The 27,394-nt window shown below is 35.4% G+C and overlaps 1 protein-coding gene and 2 long non-coding RNA genes across 4 annotated transcripts; all 3 read left to right on the top strand.

Annotated features, from left to right (window-relative positions):
• The first annotated feature begins 454 nt into the window (after positions 1–454).
• Positions 455–2,655, top strand: LOC128284155 (uncharacterized). Of its 2 annotated transcripts, none has more exons than XR_008274491.1 (3): positions 455–591; positions 1,425–1,550; positions 2,443–2,655. It is a non-coding gene; the product is annotated as an uncharacterized LOC128284155 (long non-coding RNA). The 2 variants fall into 2 exon arrangements; XR_008274492.1 differs by having other exon boundaries at positions 1,509–1,550.
• A 6,699-nt stretch (positions 2,656–9,354) lies between these two features.
• On the top strand, positions 9,355–10,842 carry LOC128283930 (uncharacterized). The gene is made up of 2 exons (XM_053021343.1): positions 9,355–10,073; positions 10,167–10,842. Exons 1-2 carry the CDS (start codon positions 9,355–9,357, stop codon positions 10,840–10,842), a joined length of 1,395 nt encoding a protein of 464 aa, XP_052877303.1.
• A 13,926-nt stretch (positions 10,843–24,768) lies between these two features.
• Positions 24,769–27,183, top strand: LOC128284154 (uncharacterized). Its single transcript, XR_008274490.1, has 3 exons — positions 24,769–24,900; positions 25,816–25,857; positions 26,877–27,183. It is a non-coding gene; the product is annotated as an uncharacterized LOC128284154 (long non-coding RNA).
• The last annotated feature ends 211 nt before the right edge of the window (positions 27,184–27,394 follow it).

Consider the following 27,394-nt stretch of genomic DNA (forward strand, 5'->3'; position numbering starts at 1 on the left):
GGAATCTTGTGAATGTTGGCATAGGTTTAATTATGTTAGTGGGCCTCTAGAAGGTCCAAGCTTAAGATAGAACCCGCAATTTTAGTTAATTTTTGTTCCATAAGAAAAAGGGGTGAAATTATGAAATAGAACCTATGTGAAAATGTTTGAAAATGCTATAGGCTAAATTGAAGTGGCCAAATAAATAGGAGTGCAGAATAGGAGGATTTGCATGACAAACCTCCCATTTTACATGAAGTGGCTAGCCATCATGTTGTTGTAGACAATATGAGCACTTGATATCCATAATTCATGGTACAAATTGATAATGGGTTAGGTAAATGTTCCATGATAATGGATTAGGTAAATATTCCATGATAATGGGTTAGGTAAATGTTCCATGATAATGGTTTAGGTAAATGTTCCATGATGGGCATTTCATGTCTTTTGTATAAAGAATTAAATGGATGAAATATGAAATTTTATTAAAAGAAAAAGGGGTGAAAAGAACAAAGTTTTGTCCATCTTTGTTCATCATAGCCTAAAGTTAGAGAAGAGAAATGAGAGGAGAAAGCTCTTGAATGTTCGGTCACTTGGGGAAGAAAATTGAAGGTGAGTTCATGGTAGTTTGCTTCTATCTTGATGTTCATGAGTTCTTCTTGATTCTACCTTAACTCTTGAAGCATATTTTGGTTTTTGGTTGTGTTGTGAGCATTTGGTCATGAATTAAAATGAAGGAAATGGTTGTTGTTTCATGTTCTTTTGATGAAAAATGGAAGATATGTGAAGTTGAGCCAAACAAATGAGCATGCATGTGCTTAGATGCTAAGGGGAAAAATCGGCTAATATGTTGTGCTTTAAAATGATGAAATGGAGATTATACTTAAGTAAAATCATAGATATGTGATGATTGATTGGTGATATACATGTTTAAATAACATGCATGCAAGATAGGTGTATGAAAGAGTGATTTGGTAATAAATCTGCTTGGGACAGCAGCAGTAACGTGACTTTGGAAAATCACCATAAATTGTGAGAGATGAGTTAGAATCTACATAAATTATGTAATTAAAGCTTAATGAGTCTAGTTTAAAATTGAATAAACAAGAACATATTTTGAATTCTGTACAATGAGAAATTTGATTCGTAATGAAGAGTGGTCAGATTAGTTAAACAGTGAAACATGGGAAACTTTGAGAAAAATCTGGTATTTATTGGCTAAACCAAAAATTCTGAAAATTTTATGGATAGAAGATATATGAGTCTATTTTCAGGGAAAATTAACGGCATGTGATTTGGAGTTTTGTAGCTCCAGTTATAAATGATTTAGTGACTATTGCTCAGGAAGACAGCTTGCAGTGAAATTATGATTATGTGGTAAACATTGACAAAAATTTGTTAATGAGTTGCTTATTGATTTCTTATAACCTTACTATGATCTGTAGGTGTGGTTGGCCGAATATTGTAAGGGGTTAATACGTAGTTTGTATTTGAATAGTTAGATTAACGTGTTAGTAATCCAGTTGTAGGCGGTTCGTGTGTGGATCTCGTCAGAATATCGTCGCAAACAGGTGTGTAACTAACACCCTCTTTCTTAGTCTGGATCGGCAAAAGTCGAAAAGCCGAAATGCCGAAAATCGGTATTTTGTAGATTTACGAGTGTGCGAATGCTCGTGAGGTAAATCGATTAATGTTTTTGGTAAGCTGCAAAATTTGGACTGTAAAGTGCACGATTTTTGTGCCCTCGATATTTTTGGGCTTTATGGGCCAAAATTTGAATGATGGGCCAACGGGCCCAATTCGGTAAGAACCCTCGGTACGTGATTCTGTAGTACGTGAAAGGTAGGAATATGCATGAAAAACCCTAAAATAGATAAATTACTGAAATACCTTTAAAAGTGGAAAATTTACAGTTTTACCCCTAGGAGATAAATTACCGAAATACCCCTAGAGTTAAATTGACTTAAATGCATGTTTGACTGTTGTTATTTATTGCATGCCATGTTGTTATTATCTGATGCATGGGATTGGGATATTGACGGAGGAAGTACTGAAAGTGGCTTGTTCACGTCTTGGAGGCTTTGCCTCAATTTATCGATAACCGAAAGCAAAGAAGGTCAGAATCGTGGAGTGTTAAATGGGTGGGTTGAGCTATTCCCCACATGGAGTGTATGGCTGGTATGGGTGGAGTGTAGTGGTTGGTGGGTTGAGTAGTCTCCCAAAATGGGCTTGCATATGTTTACTGATGTTGCATGTATTTTGAAATGGGCCTATGGGCCATACTGTTATCTGAATAAAGGGCTAAGACCCAGTTTATTGTAATCTGAAAAGGGCTCTGGCCCAGTACCACTATTACCTGAATGGGCTTAGGCCCAATAGGCTTGAACTGACTTGGGCTTTGAATGGGTTTTCCTTACACACTGAGTTTCCCCAAACTCACCCCTTTTATTTTCGTCCACGCAGGAAATCCCCAACCATAGTGGGCTTGGAGCTGTGAGGGAATTCGGAGTGGCCACCCGTTCTAAAAGTTTGATTTTCTTCTGGTGAACTGGACATCCTATTATTTACGTTGAGGTTTGGGTTTTTAAATGTAATAAGGCCGCTTAATTATTTTTGATGGTTTTAATATGTATTACTAAGATAGGTATTACTTATTTTAACTGTTGAAATTGGATAGCTTTAGGGCGCGTTTTCAAAAAAAAAAAAACTACAATTGATTTCAAAATAACGCGACAACAAGCAAAGCTTCCGCAATGAAAGTATTTTCCAAAATTAATCACTTTTCCTAAAAATGACTTAATCAAATCGGTTTCCTAGAAATATTCATGACGTTAAGGTGTGGCAATGGCAGATGCATGTCTAGGATTGGATCCGAAGGAGCTTGGTACTTAGCGGTCAGATGGACTCACCACCTCTTTTCCTGGTTTCCTACCCGGTGCATGACTTCCTTTCACTTTAACCTATAATGGAATTATCTTTTAAAACACTAAGTAAGTTTTTTCTAGATCAACAATATAAAATGTTTTGAACGCTTCAATGTGGCATGTCGGATCCGGTCATAACGTCTGGGCCGGGTTCGGGGTGTTACATTAATAACTATATTATGTATACATTTTACATATATATATATATTATGCATATATATTTTAACATTATATTTATATATATATTATGTATCTATTTTAATATCACATTATTCATACTTTTTTATATTATCCCATGTAAATACTTTCAATACTATGTTATGCATATATTTTGTCTATATTATATATATACTTTTAATACTCAATACTATTATTATGAATATATTTTTGGTATATGTATGTGTATATATATATATTTTTTATTAATATATTATTATCATTATTTTTCCACTTTATATTATATTATTTTTATTTTTGCACATACTTTTAATATCATTATTATGTATAAATTTTCAATATATATATGTATATATTTATGTAATAACTATTTTTAATATTATTATTATTTTTAATATGTATATAGTATGTATATATTTTAATACTATGTATATACTTTTTATTCCTATTATTATGTATATATTTTAATACATATATGTATATATTTATATATCGTTATTATTAGTTATTTTATATTATTACTATTTTTAATATATATTGTATATATATATTTTAAAAAATCTAGTATTATATGTTTTATATATATATGTTCACTACTATTTCCTATTTGCATTATTACTATTATTATCATGTTTAATACCGGATGCATTATTATTGTTTTATAACCATTATTATCACATATACATTGTTAATGTTTTATATGTTATTTGCTTCAGATATTCTTAACTTTTTATTATTATTTGTCTGTTCCGAATTTAGCATATTAGTTCACATCTTATTTCAACATCAATATTAGTTTTCTTTTACTTTTATTTTTTTTATTTAGAAATATTTTCATTCATGTTTTTAATTTCAACAAGTAAGGCAACGTATCGATTTAACATTAAGTCATCGATTTCATCGCTATGTTGGGTGAATATTGATCAGCTCGTGTTAAAAACGGAACGTCCTTCTCAAAAGAAAGCGAAACTTGAAATTTCTCGTGTTTTGATTGGATCACGATTAAATATTACATTGAACTCGCATTTTTGAAAATTCAGACAACGCATGTTTAATAAGATACCAATTTTGGGCATCGCGGGGGTGCTAAAACCTTCCCAGCGCATAACCGACTCCCGAACCCTATTTTTCTCTAAACTTTTGACGTAGACCTAAACTCGGCCTTCTTTTCATTTAAAAAATAAATTTTCTTTAAAAAAAAAGAGGATTTATTAGGTGTCCGATCACACCTAAGAAAAAGGATCGGTGGCGACTCCCTTTCTTTTTAAAATCGAAATTCCATTTTTAAATTTTACAAATAATTGCCTCAATTAGTGACCAAAAGCAAATTTTTACGTCGCTATAGCTGGTGACTCCGCTGGGGACCCATTTTTGAGAGTTGAGTCTAATTAAACGCGTGTTGTCAAAATTTTCAAATTTCCTTGTTCAAATTAATATTTAGTCGTGATCTTCAAGTCTTGTTTTCAAAAATCAAGCATTTGCATCATGTTGTAAATATTTTTTCTAACTTGTTTTATCCTTTTGCTTGTTAGCTTTAAGTCTTTATAGTTTTAGCTTCTTTTAGTTTTAAATAAAAACGAAAAGGTTTGTGAGTTTCTCCCCACACACCGAGCACTTGCATTTTTGCATAACATGAGCTCTCTACCCGGGCTCCGTCCGCTTAAGTAGAAGTAAACGCTATGCCTTCGTGAGTTAACTCGTCCCTCCGCACAGGCTAGTGAATACTTTCGGGTTACATATGACTTATGCTTTCATGAGTTAACTTGTCCTTCCGCATAGGCATAAGTGAATGTAATCCCTCGAATTGAACTCGTGAGCTTGTGATGGGCTACGACTGAGGCTTTGTACTAGTCTTAGTAGACAATAATACGAACAATTCGAGTACCTGTCTAGAACTGAAACCGTATATAGTGAACCATACGAGCCACCTAACTAGAGCCTTGCCGAACCTCCATCCGTTAATAATCACCAAAATAAGTACACGAGAGAAACGCCTCTTGCCTTTCATTTCCTTTACATTGACACTGTTTATACAAAATAATTGAACCGAGTAGCTTAATTTGTTGAAGTTTCCATAGTTTTTCTCAGTTTATATTTGTTGTGATTACTAACCAAGGTTGTTTGTCTTTATTTTTATATTTCATCATGCATCATAGGCATCTTGATTAGGAGGGTGTTGATTAGAGATTGCTTGCCAAAAATGGGTTTCTGATGGAGGAGTCAATTATACAAGTGACTGAGAAAAATGCCGTGACTCGAGACTGGTCTTTAAAGACTCAGAAAGTGAAAGGGGACAGTTTAATGAAAGGGTGTATCTCCAACCTTCCCGAGCAAGTAGCTATAAATGTTCGTCAGAATAACCTCGAAGACTTGACTTAGATTTGGAAACAATGGGACTCAAAGACTAAGGGCATCTTCACTAAAAAGTACAGGGATATAGCTCACTTGATCACCGTCAATGTAGATGAACAGCTGATTCAAGCCATGGTTCGATTCTGGGACCCAGCGTACCAATGTTTCACTTTCAATCACGACGATATGACTCCGACCATAGAAGAATATGCTGCTTTGTTTCGTGTTGACAATGTACAATTCAACAAGATATATGTGAAAGAGCCTAAGCCAATGACCTTCAAGAAAAAGCTAGTGAGGTTGACCGGAATGATCGATATATGGGCTGAAAAATAGATAAAGAAAAAAAATGAAGTTAGTTGTGTTCCGCGGTTTTCTCTGCGAGACTTAGTTTAAAACCATCCAGATATTGCGAAGAGAATGGATCTGTTTGCTTTGGCCATTTACGGATTGATCGTCTTCCCAAAGGTCTTGGGGCATATAGAAGTCGCGGTAGTGGATTTCTTCGAAAGGTTGGGGCAAAGGATCAACCCCGTCCCAACTATCTTGGCCGATACTTTTAGATCCCTGAGTAGTTACAGGAGAAAAATGGAAGGACGTTTTATCGGATGTGCGCAGTTACTTAATGTCTGGATTCTGAGCCATTTCTAGAAAGTAGAGCGCACACCTTTCCACATGTTCTCAAAAACATTCGCCCCATTAAAGGCTTACTTTGAGAAAGATTGGCTGAAAGATGTCACCGAGCAGCAGTGGGTTTCGGTTTTTCAAAACCTACACGCTGAAGAGATAACCTGGAGAACACCATGGATTCGTCCTTCAGTTCTGATATATAAATGCGGAAGCCAAGATTGGGTGCCTTTACTCGGATTATGGGGAAGGGTTAGATATGCTCCATTAATGGTTCAAAGGCAGTTTGCTTCACAACAGTTCATACTCGCCACTGGAGGGTTGGTACAGTCAGAGTTTGCCTTTATAGGTGAAGGTTACATGAAAAGAGTCCGAGATACTGCAAAAGCTTGGAAAGAAATTCACCTAATGGAGTTAGCTCTCTATGCTGATACTATCACTCAAGATTATGACATATGGAGAAAACGACGAGTGAATAGTCAACAAATCTCACCGACAAGTTACACTTTCCAGAATCCTTTCTCAGAAGAAATGCCATCCGACTTGAAAGTAGCGAGACATGAATTCGAACGTGAAAAGGCCAAGCTATTACGGGATATTAGTTCTCTTCAAGAGGAAAATTACCAGCTGAAGATCGGGGTCCAAATTGAAGAATCTAAAACCATTAAAGTTCAAAAAGAAGTTGAGATCGTGAGAAACGACTTAAGAGACCTTCATTTGGAAAATAAAAAATTAAGAAACACTATAAAAAATAGTGGTTTGGGCAAGTCGTCAGCAAAATGGAAGGAAAAAATTAGCAACATCAAAGGAGGGATGGAATTCTGGAAAGGGAAAATAAAGAAAGAAGAGGAAAAAGCTGCGTGTGCTATGATAGAGTTAAGAAAGAAGAATGTTGAGTATGAAACTGTGACTGCAGAATTTGTGACTAGTCAGTCCAAACGTCAAGAGCTAAGAAGGAAAGTAAGAGATCTAGAAAATATGCTGCCATCTCGTCAGCAACAGTTAGATATTCTTCTAAAAGCTCTAGAAGAAAAGAATGATCATTACGACAGAGACACTCATACTTATGAAAGAGCTCTCCAAGAAAAAGAAATGCAACTCGGCTTTTTGATCAATGAAATTCGCAAGGCAACTATGCAAGTTGTGCAATTATCGGATGAAACCGAAGCTCTCAGTTGCCAATTCCCTCTGAGCCAAAGATCAAGCATGTCGAGTTCTTAGAGCGAGTGAAGAAACAAGGTGATGTGGCTAGGAAATTTGTGTAACTGTTGAATAAAAAAATGGCGAAACATTTTGTAATAGACTCTTTTGATAAATGAAATGCCTAAGTATGGGGCTATCTTGAAATCAACACCAAATTCCTGTATATTTGCTCATGACTAACATTCATTCGTCATTTATTCAACATTTGTCATTTATTCATTCATTGCACGTACATATCACCATAATCATTCATTGAGGCTAAAATTGTATAATCCGCAGTTGCGACATTACAAGTCTAGAATCACGCCATTCTTATAGGACACGCCGAAAAGCTAGAATTATGGAAGCCGAGTTCAATGAGAGAATTGAAAGGATGGAAAGGGCCCAAAGAGAATTGTAAGGGCAGTTGACCAAGTCACAACAGGAAGCAAGAGATTTGATGTTAATATCACGAGAGGAATCGCTCGAGCAAAGAGATCAGATGGCAAAAATGATGGAAATGATGATAGCTTTGGTCAAAGGAAAAAGGACCTATGCAGAACCCTGACACTATGGAACCTCAGCCAAGAACTAATCATGATCAGGATTCGCTCTATCCCCCAGGATTCACTTCACCTCATGCGCATGTAATACAAAGAGAATGTTCTCGAGGAGAACCTGCAAGCTTAGAGCAACGACCCGTACCCCCTGCTCATCTAGGGCAAGGTATATTCGTATCGAACCCCGAAGCTAATCCTGTCGATCCCAATGTTCCAAACTTGGATGATCCGGTAGAAATAGCCAGATTGAAAATGGATGATCATGATGTTCAGGATAAGTATAGGAGTTTGGAAGAAAGACTCAAAGTGATAGAAGGTACTGAAGCCTTCTCTCGCATTAAGTGCTAAAGAACTCCGCTTTGGTGCCCGATCTGCTTACGCCTCCAAAATTCAAAGTACTAGATTTCGAAAAATACAATGGCACGAGATGTCCAAAAGCGCATCTTATCATATGCTACCGGAAGATGACTGGTTACGTGAATGAAGATAAATTTCTAATACATTGTTTTCAAGATAGCTTGGTCGGATCGGCTCTTTGATGGTATAATCAACTTAGTAGAGAAAGGATCCGATCATGGAAAGACTTGGGATCAGTATTTTGTGAACAATACATGCATGTATCCGACATGGTGCCTGATTGGCTAACTCTGCAGATGATGGAAAAGAAGCCAACAGAGACTTTTAGGCAATACTCATAAAGATGGAGGGATATCTCGGCCCAAGTAAAACCCCCATTGACTAAAAATGAAATAACGGTCTTCTTCATCGACACTTTAAAAGCAACGTTTTATGATAAGTTGGTAGGAAGTGCCACGAAAGACTTCGCAGATATTGTAATATCTGGGGAACTCATAGAAAATGCCATCAAAAGTGGAAGGATAAAAAGTTCCGAGAGCTCGAAAAGGGCAGCACCTGTAAAGAAAAAAGAGGTAGAAGCCCATATGGTGGGAACTGAGAGCCACAACACTTCTAATCCTTACCCAGTCTAGCCACGACCTCGATATCGCCCACCTCCAAACTTTTATTATCCACCCCAAAGCCCTTACTATCAAGCACCTCCTCCTTACCCCGTCTACGTCACAGATAACCAAAGACCATTTGCCATGTTCCCACCAAATACCATGCCTGCTCATAACCAACCCAAAAATGAATAAAGACCGACAAGATGCAATCTTGAAAAACCCTAGTTCACCCCAATTCCCGTGTCATACGGAGAGTTATACCCAAAACTATTGGAAAAGCAATTAATATCCCCACATTATATGGCACCCTTGAAGCCTCTATACCCAAAATGGTACGATCCTAATGCCAGTTGCATGTACCACACCGGAAACCAGGGGCATTCTACAGAAAATTGTCTGGCATTTGAAAGGACGGTTCAAGGCCTCATTGATGTAGGCATCTTACGATTTGATGGTACTAGCAATACAACTGGAAATCTGCTCCCTAACCATACTGAAAGGAATGTGAGCGCGGTGACCGAGGAAGACAAGATGTGAACCAAAAGCTACGTTTCTGAAATAAAGACACCTTTACAGAAGATATGAAAGGTGATGGTTGAAAAGAGGCTGTTTTGTCGCCCCTACAGAATTTTTAAAGAAGGAAGTATAAAAAGTCAATGTTTTTGTGACTTCCATGGTATTGAAGGGCATGACATTCAGTCTTGTGAGGAATTTAGAAAGTTACTTCAAGACATGATGAATAACAAGGAGATTGAGATCTTTAACAAAGAGGCCGATGAGGGAGAAGTATGCGCTTCTGAAAATCAATCATCAAGTTTCCCTTATAGCGTCGATCGACCATTGGTAATTTATTACGATGCAAAAAAGGAACAAGTGAAACCGAAAATGATAATTGAAGTACCATCTTCTTTCCCTTACAAAGGCAACAATGTGGTACCATGGAAATATGATGTCAACATTATCACACCTAAAGGTGAAAAATCCAAAGCCATGACTGGAAGTGTTGGTGAAGTAAGATATTTTACTCGCAGTGGGAGATGCTATTCTAAAATGGTTGAACTAACAAAAAAGACGAGTGACTCGAACCAGAAAGGAAAGGCATCGATGCATGAGGCCGAGGTCGAACTTGAGACTCCGTCTGAAGAAAAAGTTAAAAGGCCTGTGAATGAAGATGAAGCACATGAATTCTTGAAGTTCATCAAGCATAGTGAATATAACGTTGTGGAACAGTTAAGTAAACAATCGGCACGAATCTCGGTATTATCCCTCTCTGTTGAATTCGTAACCACATCTAATGCTTTCTTGAAAGTGTTAAATCAAGCTTATGTGGCAAGCAATATATCTGTCGAAAAGCTTGATAGGTGGGTGAATAACCTGAATACGGATAATTTTATTTCTTTTAGTGATGACGAAATACCGCTAAATAGTAGGGTCTCCGTAAAAGCATTGCACATCACAACCAGTTGTAAGGGTTACATAATACCGAATGTACTCATTGATAATGGGTCTGCATTCAATGTCATGCCTGTGGCCACACTTTCTAGAATTCCAATTGATCTGTCTTATCTAAGGCCTTGTTACTCCAAAGTAAGAGCATTCGATGGGACAAGACGAGAAGTCATGGGAAAAATCGAAATTCCTCTAGAAGTGGGCCCTTATATGTATGACATCGAGTTTCAGGTCATGGACATCACGCCTTCATATAATTGCCTTTTAGGAAGGCCTTGGATCCACTTTGCTAGGGCAGTTCCTTCATCTCTCCATCAAAAAGCGAAGTTTATCATGGATAGTCTTTTGATCACTGTCGTGGATGAGGAAGACATTGTCGCATCTATCTCTGCTGATACATTATACCTCGAAGTAAGCAAGGATGCAGTAGAATGTTCCTTCCATACCTTTGAATTCATCAATGCTATGTTCATTGCTGAAGGAAATAAAATTCCCATGCCTAAGTTGTCGAGGAATACCAAGATGGGAGTTGAGCTGACTGTGGGAAAGGGAGCCCAAGCAAGGAAAGGTTTGGGAAGATATCAGCAAGGGATAGTTAGAGCTCTAAAACCAGTACCCCATAAGGCTTGATATGGTTTAGGTTTCGAACCGGATATGCGACAAAGAAGAAAATAGTTGCAGAAAGATCTAGATAGGCAGATTGCAAGAGCCTTAGGCCGAGAATTAGAATGGGAGCCCATAACGTACCCTCCTTTGTCAAAAACATTTACATCTGCAGGAATGATATACCCCGGGCAAGATAATCCACGAAGCACGCTGTTATTAATTGAAAGGGGTCTTCAGAATGTCAGTATAAATGTCATTGACAAAAGGAAGTGATGCAATTAAAGATGTTTCAACGATACGCCCTTGTCCTCCTGGATTCGTTTTGAATAATTGGACTGCTGTTGATCTCCTTGTAGTTTCTAAGTCTTCTCCAGAGTAATGCTCAATGTTAACACTCTTCTTTTTGTGTGTCCCTAAGTAATAGATGGATTCTTTTGTAAGAGCTTATGATTTGCTCTTTATCATTTAAATGAACATTAATGAAGATGCATTTTGTCATGGTCTTTACATTCTAGTTAACTTCATAATTTTTCCCTCTTATCACAGCTTGTCATTGTATATATCTCACGTCATACCATGCTTGTTGGTCCCAATACTTTGATGCTCCTCTATAGTTTTCTTTTCCATTCAATTTTTAGGTGCTCAGATATCAACAATATGAACAAACCCGTTACAAATCTTGAAATCAATTTCGAGAAGGCTATTTGTTTAGGAGAGTTCAAAGCTGAGGAAAATGTTGAAGACTATACCTCGTCTCCTGACTGACTAAGAATAGTAAAACAAGAAGATAAACAGATTCTACCTCATCAAGAATCTGTTGAGATAGTAAACTTGGGAAATAAAGAAAAAAGGCAAGAAGTGAAGATTGGGACCTCCATTTCAGATAACACCAAATATGATTTGATCATTTTGCTTCATGAGTTCAAAGATGTATTTGCATGGTCATATCAGGACATGCCAGGATTGGAGGAGGATGTAGTAGTCCATAGACTCCCACTGAAACCAAAATGCAAACCCATTCAACATAAGCTAAGATGAATGAGACCTGAAATGTTGTTAAAGATAAAAGAAGAAGTCAAGAAACAATTCGATGCTAGCTTCCTACAAGTCTCCAAGTATTCACAATGGGTAGCTAATATTGTCCCAGTACCGAAAAAAACCGGCAAGGTACGAATGTGTATGGATTACCGCGATCTGAATCGAGCAAGTCCTAAAGATAATTTTCCTTTGCCACATATCGATACCTTGGTGGATAACACAGCCAAACATTCATTGTTTTCGTTCATAAATGGATTCTCGGGTTATAATCAGATAAAGATGGCTCCTGAGGATATGGAGAAAACTACTTTGGTAACGATGTGGGGAACATTCTATCATAAGGTGATGCCGTTCGGATTAAAGAACGCTGGGGCAACATATCAGAGGGCCATGGTGATGTTGTTTCATGACATAGTGCACAAAGAAACAGAAGTCTACGTCGATGATATGATCGCCAAATCCAAGGGGGAAAGAGAGCATGTTGGGAACCTCAGGAAGTTGTTCGAAAGACTGAGAAAGTTCTAGCTGAAGCTTAATCCAGTCAAGTGCACGTTTGGGGCTACCTCGGGAAAATTGCTAGGCTTCATCGTCAGCGAGAGAGGCATTGAAGTAGATCCAGATAAGATAAAAGCCATACAAGAATTATTGCCTCCGCGCACGCAAAAAGAAGTTAGAGGATTTTTAGGAAGGTTGAGTTACATCGCTCAATTCATTGCTCAATTCACCAACCAGTGTGACCCAATTTTTCGACTTCTTTGAACACATAATCCGGGATAATGGAACAAAGAGTGCCAAGTGGCTTTTGACAAGATAAAATAGTATTTGTCTAGTCCCCCGATGCTAGTACTGTCAATTCCAGGAAGACCGTTAATATTGTATTTGACTGTGTTCAAAAATTCAATGGGTTGCGTACTGGGGCAATATGATGAGTCAAGGAAAAGAGAAAATGTGATTTACTATCTCAGCAAAAAGTTCACAGAGTATGAGGCAAAGTAATTGTCAATTGAAAAATTCTGTTGCGCTTTGGTTTGGGTAGTTCGGAAGCTCAACCAATATATGTTGTATCATACGACATGGTTAATTTCAAAGCTAGACCCAATAAAGTACATGATGGAATCACCTGCACTCTCAGGAAGAATGGCACGACGGCAGATCCTACTATCAGAATATGACATCGTCTATGTGAGCCAAAAGTCGATAAAAGGGAGTGCAATAGCTGATTTCTTAGCAACTCAAACAATGGAGGAATACGAGCCATTGAGATTTGATTTTCCAGATGAAGATTTGATGTGCATTACGGGAAAAGGATGCGAGTCATCCAAAGAGAAGTCATGGAAGATGAGCTTTGATGGTGCATCGAATATGTTAGGGCATGAGATTGGAGCAGTCTTAGTATCTCCAGAAGGGAACCATTATCCGTTCACTGCCAGGCTGAATTTCTTCTGTACCAATAACATAGTGGAATATGAGGCCTATATAATGGGACTTCATGCAGCTATTGAACGAAACGTTGAAATCTTAGAAGTGTATGGGGACTCAATACAGGTGATATACCAAATCTGTAGAGATTTGGAAGTGAGAGATTCAAAATTAGTCAAATACAGTGATCTAGTGGCAGGACTGATTAAAGAATTCAAAGAAATAACTTTTAATTACTTCCCACGAGAAGAAAACCAATTGGCTGATGCCCTGGCCACTTTGGCTTCAATATTTAAAGCAAACAGAGAAACAGAAATAATGCCTCTGCAAATGAGCATATATGAAGTCCCTGCACATTGCTTCAACATTGAAAAAGAGCCAGATGGACGGCCATGGTTCCATGATATCTTAGAATATGTCAAGAACCAAAAGTATCCCAAACAAGCAAATGAGAACGATAAAAGAACAATAAGAAGAATGGTAATAGGATTTGTTCTTGATGGGGACATTCTGTACAAAAAAGGAAAAGATCAAGTGCTCTTGAGATGCCTAGATCTTTGTTGAAGCTTTAAAATACTTGAAGATTTCCATGAAGGAATTTGTGGGACACATGCCAATGGTTTCACTATGGCCAGGAAGATTATGAGACTCGGTTATTACTGACGATGGAAAGTGACTGCATTAGTTATACAAGAAAATGACATAAATGTCAAATTTATGGCGATAAGATTCATGTAGCCCCTTTGCCCCTTTATGTCATGACTTCTCCGTGGCCTTTTTCTATGTGGGGCATGGATGTTATAGGGTCAATTTCCCTAAAAGCTTCTAATAGACACCGATTCATTTTTTTGGTTATTGATTACTTCACAAAATGGATAGAAGCCGTTTTGTTTGCCAATGTGACGAAGACTGCAGTTTACAGGTTTTTGAAAAAGGAAATCATTTGTCGGTATGGTTTGCCTGAAAGAATCATTTCAGATAACGCCTTGAATTTGAACAACAAGATGATGAAAGAAGTGTATGAGAAATTTCAAATAAAGCATCATAACTCATCACCCTATAGCTCGAAAATGAACGGAGCTGTTGAAGCGGCCAACAAGAATATTAAGAAGATTATTGGGAAAATGACCGAGACATATAAAGACTGGCACGGGAAGCTACCATTTACTTTGTATGCATATCGCACATCTGTACGGACATCACGGGAGTAACTCCTTTCTCTCTGGTCTATGGAATGGAAGCTGTGCTACCTATCAAAGTTGAGATCCCTTCTCTACGAGTCTTAATGGAGTCGAAATTAGAGGAAGCAGAATGGGTTCGAGCTCAATATGACCAGTTAAACCTCATCGAAGAAAAATGTTTAAAGGTAATTTGTCACGGACAGATGTACCAGAAGAGAATGATCGTGGCCCATGACAAGAAAGTACGGCCAAGAGAATTCCACGAAGGAGAACTCGTGCTGAGAAAGATTCTCCCAATACAAAAGACCTGCGAGGAAAATGGGCACCAAATTGGGAAGGACCATACATCGTAAAGAAGGCATTCTCGGGTGGAGGTTTGATTCTCACTGAGATGGATGGGAAGGAGTTACCTCATCTAGTGAATTCAGATGCTGTGAAGAAATATTATGCCTAAAAAAAAAAAGATCAAGGTGAAAACCCGAAAAGGGCGTCTTGATTAACACAAAAGATTAGGATGAAAACCTGAAAGGGCATTCTAATGAAGCAAACCCGGGCTTAAAGAGCAAGATGGTTGAACGGTGGGTCAAACAAAGAAGACTACGATTTGAAGCATTTTCAGAATCAAATCTTCTACACAAGAAGCCATGCTCAAAAGATTCTTGATTGAGGAACATGGAAGAGTTCATGTTGAATATCTAGAGCATTTGTATCCATTGAATGCGATCCCTTTTCTCTTTATGAAATTTTTTACTATCATTGGTTAACTTTCTTTGTTTGCTACATTTGAAATAAATAAATATAAGGTACCCTTTTGTCCCTACCGACCGTTTTCATGCATCTTATTATGTGGTTTATTTACATGATAAATAGTGAAATGACATACTCTAAAAAAAGAAATGTTAAGCATTACCGGATAAGAATTGATAAGTACAAGAGCCTCAAAGCAAGGACAAAGTTCAACCAGGGCAAAAGAGTGATATTTGAGAAACGCAGATTGTTCATGAAGCTTGAGGACGAATCTGAGGCCTAAAGAGAAAGTCAAGAGCCAAGTAATGAATGCAGATCATCACAAAAAAATCAGAACGAAAAGGGACATACGACAAACATGCCTAAGGCGCATAGCATAATCATGTAGGCATAAAGGCATTTAAGACAAACATGTGCATATCATGATAACATCATGCATGACATATACAGTACTCCAAAGAGAGCAAGAGGATGTGATGATAGCTATATTGAATCAAAGGAAAAGACACCGAGTTCCACCGATGACATGTTTTGGTATTATGATGTTTTTATTTCTGTTTCAAAAATCAACTCATATTGAGAGAGGTGAGTTGAGCCTCAAGACACGTTGAGGTATTTTCAATTTCTGTCTTCAAAAAAAAAATCAACTCATATTGCAAGAGGTGAGTTGAGCCTCAGGACATGCTGAGGTAATTTTAATTTCTGTTCTTAAAAAAAAAAATCAACTCATATTGCGAGAGGTGAGTTGAGCCTCGGCTCACATGTTGAGGTATTTTCAGTTTCTGTTTTTCAATTTATGTTCGTCAAAATCAACTCATATTGCGAGAGGTGAGTTGAGCCTCAGGACGCTGAGGTATTTTCAATTTCTATTTTGAAAAAAAAATCAACTCATATTGCGAGAGGTGATTTGAACCTCGGGACATGCTGAGGTATTTTCAATTTCTGTTTTTCAAAAAAATCAAGCTCATATTGCGAGAGGTGAGTTGAACCTCAGGACATGCTGAGGCATTTTCAGTTTCTATTTTTCAAATTCTGTTTTTATCAAAAGTCAGCTCATATTGCGAGAGGTGAGTTGAGCCTCGGGTCACATGTCGAGGATAAAGATTGGAGTTAATCAAAGACACAGATTTTGCCTCCTTGAAGTTACAGTGAAGCAGGTTGAAGTTACAAGTCTTATCTCCCTGAAGTTGTAGCAGAGCCTTGCAGTTACAGTGGAGCTGATCGAAGTTGCAGTGGAGCACATTGAAGTTGCAGATCTTATCTTCCTGAAGATACAGCAGAGGAGCATATCATAATGAATTTTATGTCCCTGAAGATACAAGTAGATTGAAGCCACAAGTCATAGTTTTAAAGTCGCGATGGATTGAACCAAAGCTACAAGATGCGATGGATTAGAACGAGACTACTTGGAAAAGAGGAGCTCCAAAGCAAGTCAAGACTCAGCAAGATCGGGCAAATTTGGTCTTCCTTGAAAGTCTTTGCTACAATGAGTAAAGAGGGCATTGTAGAAGCCCAAATTACCCAGCCCAACTAAACCTACCCAAACAAATTACCCACTAAACTAACCCAACTACCCACCCCATTACATTAGCCCAAAACCAAACCCAAACTAATTAAAAAAAACCCTAGCAGCCCAACCTAACCCTAGCCCAAACAAAATCAGAAAAGGAAAAAACCCTAGCCTTCCCCTAAGTCAAGCCGTCGCTCTTAGCCTCCTCCACCACCAACTCCTCTGACGCCTCTGCCACCACCTACCGCCACCTGCTCCAGCAACTTGCACCTGCAAATCAAACAGAGAAGAGATAGATAACAAATAATAAAAAAGGCATGTAAATGGCTATAAAAAGCCAAAGTCTAAAACCATGTGGGGGGTTTTTTTTATGAAAAAAACAACATATTTTTTAAAACACATAATAGTTGAGATTGAACATAAAAAAAAAAGAGCAAACAACGAAAAATAAAATCAAAAGGAAAAAAGGTGATTTTGTTTCTTCTTCTTTTTTTCGAATCTTTCTTTTTTTTCTTCTTTTTTACATATGCACACATATATATATATATATATATATATATATAAAAAAGCATAAAAAAATACAAAAAACCTTTTTCTCGATTTTTGGCCACGGTGTACGGTGGTGGCCGGCTGACGGTAAACAATGGTGGCGATGGCCGACCTTGTGGCGGAAATCGCCCACCCACCCTCTCTCTCTCTCTCTCTCTCTCTCTCGCTCTCTCTCTCTCTCTCTCTCTCTCTCTCTCTCTCTCTCTCTCTCTCTCTCTCTTTCTTTCAAGTGTAGAAATGATTTTTATTTGAAGAAAATGGGCCTTTTATAGCCCCCCAAAACGACATCGTTTTGGGGTTGGCCATTAAACCCCAAAACGACGTCGTTTTGACTTCGACCGGATCGACCCGACCCTACCCGCCTAGGATCCGCGTGTTTTTTAACGGAAGGGCTAATTACACTTTTAGCCCTTCCGCTTTTTTATTACTTTGCAATTAAGTCATTTTTTATTTTTAATTTGGCCCCAAAATTTGTCGCGATTTTCAATTTAGTCCCCACTGATGTGTCTGCGTTTTGATGGGAAGGAATAATTGCTATTTCGGTCCCCTATGTTTTATGCTGCTCAAATAAGCCCCTTTCTTTTGTTCTATTTCAAATTACCCCAAAACTTCATTTTTAATTCAATTTTGTCCTTTTTTACTTTTTCTCATTATTTTATTTTAATTTTAATTTTATGAATACTATTATATTTTATTACTATTATTATTATATTTATTATTTATTAGCATTAGTATTATTTTTGCTTAATACTTATATGTATATATATTATATAGTATTATTAATATTTTTTTGTTATTATTATTTTTCTTAATATTATATTATGTATATATTCTTTTAATATATTAGGTATATTTTAAATTCTATATTACGTGTATATATATATATTTTATACTATATTATGTTTATATTCTTAAATATTATTAATTATATATTTTCATATTATCATATATATTTATGTCTAGTATTATATTACATATATACTTTAAACGCTATATCAAGTAATGTATATATTATGTACGGTTTTTCTTAAATATTATATTATATATATTTAAATGCTAATACTATGTATATATAATTTCAATATATATATATGTTTACGTATATATAGTGTTACTAATTTTCTTTTATTATTTTTATTTTTCCCTGTACATATTGTCCTTTATATATTCTTATTATTACTATATCTATTATTTATTAGTATTTTACTATTACTATTATTAGTATTATTTTTAATCAATACTCATATGTATATATTATGTTTTTAATACTATATTTTTAATACCATATATATTGTGTATATTCTTAATACTATATATTGCATATATATTTTAATAACTATATTATGTATACATTTTACATATATATATATATTATGTATATATATTTTAACATTATATTTATATATATATATTATGTATATATTTTAATATCACATTATTCATACATTTTTATATTATCCCATGTAAATACTTTCAATACTATGTTATGCATATATTTTTGTCTATATTATATATATACTTTTAATACTCAATACTATTATTATGAATATATTTTTGGTATATGTATGTCTCAGTATATATATATATTTCTTTTATTAATATATTATTATCATTATTTTTACCACTTTATATTATATTATTTTTATTTTGTACATACTTTTAATATCATTATTATGTATAAATTTTCAATATATATATGTATATATTTAGGTAATAACTGTTATTTAATATTATTATTATTTCTAATATGTATATAGTATGTATATATTTTAATACTATGTATATACTTTTTATTCCTATTATTATGTATATATTTTAATACATATATGTATATATTTACATATCGTTATTATTAGTTATTTTTATATTATTACTATTTTTAATATATATTGTATATATATATATTTTAAAAATCTAGTATTATATGTTTTATATATATATGTTCACTACTATTTCCTATTTGCATTATTACTATTATTATCATGTTTAATACCATATGCATTATTATTGTTTTATAACCATTATTATCACATATACATTGTTAATGTTTTATATGTTATTTGCTTCAGATATTCTTAACTTTTTATTATTATTTGTCCATTCAGTATTTAGCATATTAGTTCACATCTTATTTCAACATCAATAATAGTTTTCTTTTACTTTTATTTTTTATTTAGAAATATTTTCATTCATGTTTTTAATTTCAACAAGTAAGGCAACGTATCGATTTAACATTAAGTCGTCGATTTCATTGCTATGTTGGGTGAATATTGATCGGCTCGTGTTAAAAACGGAACGTCCTTCTCAAAAGAAACCGAAACTTGAAATTTCTCGTGTTTTGATTGGATCACGATTAAATGTTACATTGAACTCGCATTTTTGAAAATTCAGACAATGCATGTTTAATAAGATACCAATTTTGGGCATCGCGGGGGTGCTAATACCTTCCTCGCGCCTAACAGACTCCCGAACCCTATTTTTCGCTGAACTTTTGACGTAGACCTAAACTCGACCTTCTTTTCGTTTAAAAAATAAATTTTCTTTAAAAAAAATGAGGATTTATTAGGTGTCCAATCACACCTAGGAAAAAGGATCGGTGGCGACTCCCTTTCTTTTTAAAACCGAAATTCCATTTTCAAATTTTCAAAAAATTGCCTCAATTAGAGACCGAAAGCAAATTTTTACGTTGCTACAAAACATATTTTTTAATTATCCTCTTATAGTATTCTTATATCATAAATATAAACAATAATGTGTAGTTTTTATTAGCGATAAATTACAATTATTATTTTAGATTAATAATTATTACTTAATAAATGTTATAGTAACATATCAATTAAAACCGAATATATCACTATAAATAGATGCATTAGCATCCAACACTTTTAAGTAGCATTTAAAATAATTTTTAGAAAAAGTTTTAGGATTATTTATTAGCTTTTTTCTTTTATAATGAATATTATTAATATTAATAAATTAAAAATATCTCAAAAAATAGAGTATTAAAGTAATTGTTACCAAATAATTTTAAATTATAAAAATCGAAATTAATTGTTATAAAAAATCTATAATACTTAAGAATTTTTGATAGATAAGTGTAACAAAAGCTAAAATCAAATCATTTTATATAATATATTAGTCTAAAAAGTATTCAATAATAGCTTATTAGGGGTGAAGTGAGAAAAAAATTTTATGAGGTGATTTTGATTTATAAATTTTTAAGAGAGCTAAAATATAATTTTATCACCGTATTAAAACATTTTTCTTAAAGGACTAAACTATAAAATTTCTATTTCTTGAGGGTTGAAAAGTTAATTTGAAATTTTAGAGGGAAAATGTGAATTCAATATTAGAATAACTTGAAATTTTGAATATTTCAAAAGTATTTTTTTCTCATTTTGGGTGGCTAATGCCTTTGCTTGCATCCTCTAGTGTTTCCTCACAATTATTGTAACACCCCTAACCCGTATCCGTCGTCGAAATAGGGCTACGAGGCATTACCGATCAAATCATGGCAATCGCATACATAACACATACTTTATTGCATTCATAATCAGAATCCATTCAACGCATTCACATTGTCCCTTATAAGGTACTACGAGACCTTAAAACATGCTTAAAAGAGGTTCGGGACTAAACCGATAACATTTAAAAACTTCAGGAAACTTGTAAAATTTTTCCACATACAGGGGTCACACGCCCGTGTGAATAGGTCGTGTGCTGTACATGGCTACCAGACATGCCCGTGTCATAGTGTAACACTCCATACCCGTACCCGAGGCCGAGATAAGGTACAAGGCATTACCAGACATATACATACATACTCATGCAAAACAGGGCCATAAAATTTCATTCAAATTAATTTCACGAACAAACATGTATAACGTCACTATTATGGGCCTACGAAGCCCACAACATACATTAAAATGGTCTGAGACTAAAACGAGAACTTTGGAAAGTCATGGGAAAACTTAGAAATTTTTCTCATGAAACAGGATCACACGCCCATGTGGACCCAGGGCATGCCCATGTGCTATCAACACGCCTATGTCCTCAGGCCGTGTCCCTCACATGGTCGAGACACACGGTCGTGTCTCAACTCGTGTGACCAAATTTGGACATTCTGTTTTGCTAAATTAAAGTGCAGGGGACACACGGCCGGATTACACGCCCATGGAGCTGACCGTGTGTCACACACGGCCTAGACACATGCCCATGTGTCTACCCGTGTGGACAAATACAAGGCTATTTTCCAAACCATTTTGTCACCCTCACTTGCACATATTCACACAACATCATCAAGCACATTATCAAGCATATAAATGCAATTAAACTAACCTCAATTATGCAATAACATATCATCCACCTAACTTTATTTATCATGCTTAAACCTCATACTTAGCCAACTCTCATGGCTATGACCACCTCAAATGGTCGTAGAGCATACATCTAACACGCATGTCATATTGCCAACCATGCATGGCAAACCAACATAATCACATCTTAAACATTAGACATAATATGAATAGCTAAATTTACAAGCTATAATCAATATGAGCCACATCCCATGGCCATATACAATAGCATAATATAGGCCATTACATTTGGCCAAATTATAATAACACATGTCATAAACTAGGTCCCTATACATGCCACTCACTTGATAATTCTAACATATGTTTTAATACTCCCAAGGTGTTGGCTTGATAGTGTGATGATGCCTCCGACGATCTCCAACTCCGAGCTAACCTAACAATAGTAAAAGAAATGGAAAGGAGGGAGTAAGCTTTAAGCTTAGTAAGCTCGCATGAGAATAATAAGCAATCTATTAACATGCTATTTCTAAATTCTCATATTTATTCATAGTCCAGTCATGTTATTTTCTCGAGTCACAGACACTAAATTATTTACATCCAGGGTTACGTAACTCCAAATCAATATCCTATAATTTTCCTAGAAACTAGACTCATATATATTTTTACCATAAAATTTTCAGAATTTTTGGTTTAGCCAATTAGTACAGTTTATTCATTAAAGTCACCCATATTCCGATGTCCATCTATCCTACCTCTCTTTACTAAAAATCATTTATCTCATAGTACTGAACTCGGATAATGTTATTGTTTATTTATCTTAAAAATAGACTCATCCAATATTCTAGGCATATAAGTTATAACCCATAATTATTTTCATACAATTTTTAATGATTTTCTAAAGTTGAGATAAGGGGAGTCCAAAATCACTCTGACCCTATTTCTAAAACAATTAAATATCATATTATACACCTCTTTTGCTTACACCATTTCTTTTATGTGAAACTAGACTCAATAAGCTTTAATTCCATATTTTATTTAGCCTTTAATTCGACTTCTACAATCTTTGGTGGATTTTCATATTTGGACGATTGCTGCTGTCCAAACTGTTCCAGTGCAATAAAATGATCACCATCATAAGTTTGTCATACAAATTATTCTCATAAGCAACATTCATTCATTTGCAGATCTTATCATAATTCCATTCCATTTTACATGTCAAATACGTGTTCATGGGTTTCTGAGTACTTACCTGTGCTATCTCTTAGCATAGCCGCTCATCCAAACATGACAATCATATGCATGATATTAGTATCATATGTACATAATTGAGTATATCATGGCAAGAACTTTTAATTCATTTCTCGTATTAATCCCATTGAATTTCTTGGAATCTCGATGGATATTCCATTTACTGTCAATTCGTACAAGTGATCATTTCAAGTACGCACTCCCGCGAACCTCACAACTTACGGCGGGATTACCAGTCCACATTAAATCCCCCGTAGTTTAACTCATAGAGTAGACGCCGGGATTACCAGTCCAGGCTAAATCCCTTACAAGGACATGTGCTCTAATAAGCTCGGAACTGCATTACCAATCCAGGCTAAATTCAGATCCTAATTGGATTACCTGTCCGGGCTAAATCCATTTCAATGCACATATTCTTCGGGAGGGTTGATCACATAAGGAACATCTGTCCGGGCTAGATCCTTTCTATATTGAGATCAACGGATTACCCGTCTGGGCTAAATCCTTTTCTGCAACACATGCATGATCTCATGTCATGTAAACAATGATTTATCCATCAGATATCCCTTTTTAATTCAACCAGGATTTTCTTTTTTCGTCAAGTATACCAATATGCATAGATGATTATGCAATGTGCCTTCAATTCAACACATTTTCATGTTTATTTGGGCATTAGTCCATACAATAAAAATAACATATCACCTAGTTTTCATACAAACTTATTCATTTTATTTCAAATGTCAATTTCCATCAAATATCCATTAAGATCAAATTCAATACAATTATAGTAATATATATTTCATGTATAACAACAATAACATGAATAATATGCTTATTAAATCACACGAACTTACCTCGAATACGGAAATGGTAAAATTACCATTTTAGACCAAAACTTGTATTTTCCTTGATTTAAGCCCGAATCTCGATTTCATTGATCTATCATTTCAAATATAGCCTATTTAGGACTCACATTATTTAAATTAACCCAAAATCATATTTTTGAAAAAATTGCATTTTTTCTCCTAAACTTTTTTGAAATTACACTTTTTCCCCTAGGCTCGTAAAATGATTTTATTCAATTTTCCCACTCTATAGGCCTAGCCGAACCATTTTTATAACTATAACAAACTTCAATTCTAATCATAACATCCTTTTATACCATTTTTACAACTTCAACAAAACGGTTATTTCGGACGTTTTCAACGAAAATCGCTTAGTAAAAGTCGTTTATTTAACACCCAACACTCATTTTCTACCATTAAACATCAAAATGCATGCATGTCACAATGGGTCAATTTTTAAACATAAACCCTAACTCAAAATAATGGTAGAAATGAGTAGATCATGTTACCTGGACTTCAAAAATGTAAAGAACATTAAAAACGAGGTTCAAGATCACTTACGATGAAGCTTGGAAGCTTGAACCAAACCCTAGCCATGGCTTCCATGGGTGTTTCGGCTGGTACATGGAGAAGATAACAAATTTTGGCTATTTTGTGTAACGCCCCAATTTTCGGGAATTCTGTGAATGTTGCCAAAATTTCATGCTTTGATTTTGTCATTTGTGAGTGAAATTATGAAATAGGACCTATGTGAAAATGTTTGAAAATGCTATAGGCTAAATTGAAGTGGCCAAATAAATAGGAGGATTTGCATGATAAACCTCCCATTTTACATGAAGTGGCCAACCATCATGTTGTTGTAGACAAAATGTACACTTGATATCCATAATTTATGGTACAAATTGATACAAATTGATAATAGGTTAGGTAAATGTTCCATGATAATGGGTTAGGTAAATGTTTCATGATAATAGGTTAGGTAAATGTTCCATGATAATGGGTTAGGTAAATGTTTCATGATAATGGGTTAGGTAAATGTTTCATGATAAGAATATCATGTCTTTTGTATTAAAGAATTAAATGGATGAAATATGAAGTTTTATTAAAAGAAAAGGGGTGAAAAGAACAAAGTTTTGTCCATCTTTGTTCATCATAGCTGAAAGTTAGAGAAGAGAAAGGAGAGGAGAAAGCTCTTGAGTATTTGGTCATTAGGAGGAGGAAAATTGAAGGTAAGTTCTTGGTACCTTGCTTCTATTTTGAGGTTCATGAGTTCTTCTTGATTCTACCTTAACTCTTGAAGTATATTTTGATTTTCAGTTGTGTTGTGAGCATTTAGTCATGAATTAAAATGAAGGAAATGGTTGTTGTTTCATGTTCTTTTGATGAAAAATGGAAGATAGGTGAAGTTGAGCCAAACAAATAAGCATGCATGTGCCTTAGATGTTAAAGGGAAAATCAGCTAACATGTTGTGCTTTAAAATGATGAAATGGAGATTATACTTAAGTAAAATCATAGATATGTGATGATTGATTGGTGATATACATGTTTAAATAACAAGCATGCAAGTTAGGTGTGAAAGAGTGATTTGGTAATAAATCTGCTTGGGACAGCAGCAGTAACATGACTTTGGAAAATCACCATAAATTGTGGGAGATGAATTAGAAGCTGAATAAATTATTTAATTAAAGCTTATTGAGTCTAGCTTCTAATGAAATAAACAAGAACATATTTTGAATTCTGTACAATGAGAAATTTGATTCGTAATGAAGAGTGGTCAGATTAGTCAAACAGTGAAACATGGGAAACTTTGAGAAAAATCTGGTATTGATTGGCTAAACCAAAAATTCTGAAAATTTTATGGATAGAAGATATATGAGTCTATTTTCAGGGAAAATTAACGGCACTTGATTTGGAGTTTCGTAGCTCCAGTTATAAATGATTTAGTGACTGTTGCTCAGGAAGACAGCTTGCAGTGAAATTATGATTATGTGGTAAACATTGACAAAAATTTGTTAATGAGTTGCTTATTGATTTCTTATAAGCTTACTATGATCTGTAGGTGTGGTTGGCCGAATATTGTAAGGGGTTAATACGTAGTTTGTATTTGAATAGTTAGATTAACGTGTTAGTAATCCAATTGTAGGCGGTTCGTGTGTGGATCTCATCAGCATATCGTCGCAAACAGGTGTGTAACTAACACCCTCTTTCTTAGTCTAGATCGGCAAAAGCCAAAAAGCCGAAATGCCGAAAACCGGTATTTTGTAGATTTACGAGTGTGCGAATGCTCATGAGGTAAATCGATTAATGTTTTTGGTAAGCTGCAATGTTTGGAATGCAAAGTGCATGACTTCTGTGCCCTCGATATTTTTGGGCTTAATGGGCCAAAATTGGAATGATGGGCCAACGGCCCAATTCGTAAGAACCCTCGGTACATGATTACATTAGTACGTGAAAAGTAGGAATATGCATGAAAACCCTAAAATAGATAAATTACTGAAATACCTTTAAAAGTGGAAAATTTACGCTTTACCCCTAGTAGATAAATTACGAAATACCCCTAGGTTAAATTGACCTAAATGCATGTTTGATCGTTGTTATTTATTGCATGCCATGTTGTTATTATCGATGCATGGGATTGGGATATTGACGGAGGAAGTACTGAAAGTGGCTTGTCCACGTACTAGAGGCTTTGCCTCAATTTATCGTTAATCGAAAGCACAAAGGCACAAGCTGTGGAGTGTTGGGCTGGGTGGGTTGAGCTATTCCCCACATGGAGTGTTGGGCTGGTACGGGTGGAGTGTAGTGGTTGGTGGGTTGAGTAGTCTCCCCAAATGGGCTTGCATATGTTTACTGATGTTGCATGTATTTTGAAATGGGCCTATGGGCCATACTGTTATCTGAATAAGGGACTAAGGCCCAGTTTATTGTAATCTGAAAAGGGCTCTGGCCCAGTACCATTGTTACCCAAATGGGCTTGCATATGTTTACTGATGTTGCATGTATTTTGAAATGGTCCTATGGGCCATACTATTATCTGAATAAGGGGCTAAGGCCCAGTTTATTGTAATCTGAAAGGGCTCGCCCAAGACCACTGCATACTGAATGGGCTTAGGCCCAATAGGCTTGAGCTGACTTGGGCTTTGAATGGGTTTTCCTTACACACTGAGTTTCCCCAAACTCACCCTTTTATTTTCATCCACGCAGGAAATCCCCAACCATAGTGGGCTTGGAGCTGTGAGGGAATTCGGAGTGGCCACCAGTTCTGAAAGTTTGATTTTCTTCTGGTGAACTGGACATCCTTTTAATTACGTTTGAGGTTTTGGGCTTTTAAATGTAATAAGGTGGCTTATTCATTTTTGATGGTTTTTAATATGTATTACTAAGATATGTAACACCCCGAATTTGGGCCTAGAAGTATTGGGCCTTGAGTGGGGGTCCGTAAGGAGGTTGTATATAGGTATTTAATTGTGCAATGAAATGAAACAATTAAATGTTTGCTATTAGTGGTTAATGGCTTTGAGAAGTGTTGGAGAAATCTTGGGTTCAAACTTGGGCTTTAGCAAAAATTTTGGTATTAAGTGAAAAAAAACTTGGATGCTTGGATGAGGGTTTTTAAATTATTGTGTTAAATAAATGACACAAGGAAGCTTGTAGTCTAGTGGTTGTGGTGTCATTAAGGTTGTATGGGAGCCTGGGTTCAAGCCTTGGCTCTTGCAATTTAT

Source organism: Gossypium arboreum, chromosome 11 (genome assembly GCF_025698485.1).
Source record: "Gossypium arboreum isolate Shixiya-1 chromosome 11, ASM2569848v2, whole genome shotgun sequence".
In the NCBI taxonomy this organism is placed as follows: Eukaryota; Viridiplantae; Streptophyta; class Magnoliopsida; order Malvales; family Malvaceae; genus Gossypium; species Gossypium arboreum.

Coding starts and splice junctions, on each gene's coding strand:
- LOC128283930 (XM_053021343.1), top strand. CDS start 9,355: ATGGTTGAAAAGAGGCTGTTTTGTCGCCCCTACAGAATTTTTAAAGAA. Junction 10,074..10,166: donor TCTAATGCTTTCTTGAAAGT/GTTAAATCAAGC, acceptor TATTTCTTTTAG/TGATGACGAAATACCGCTAA.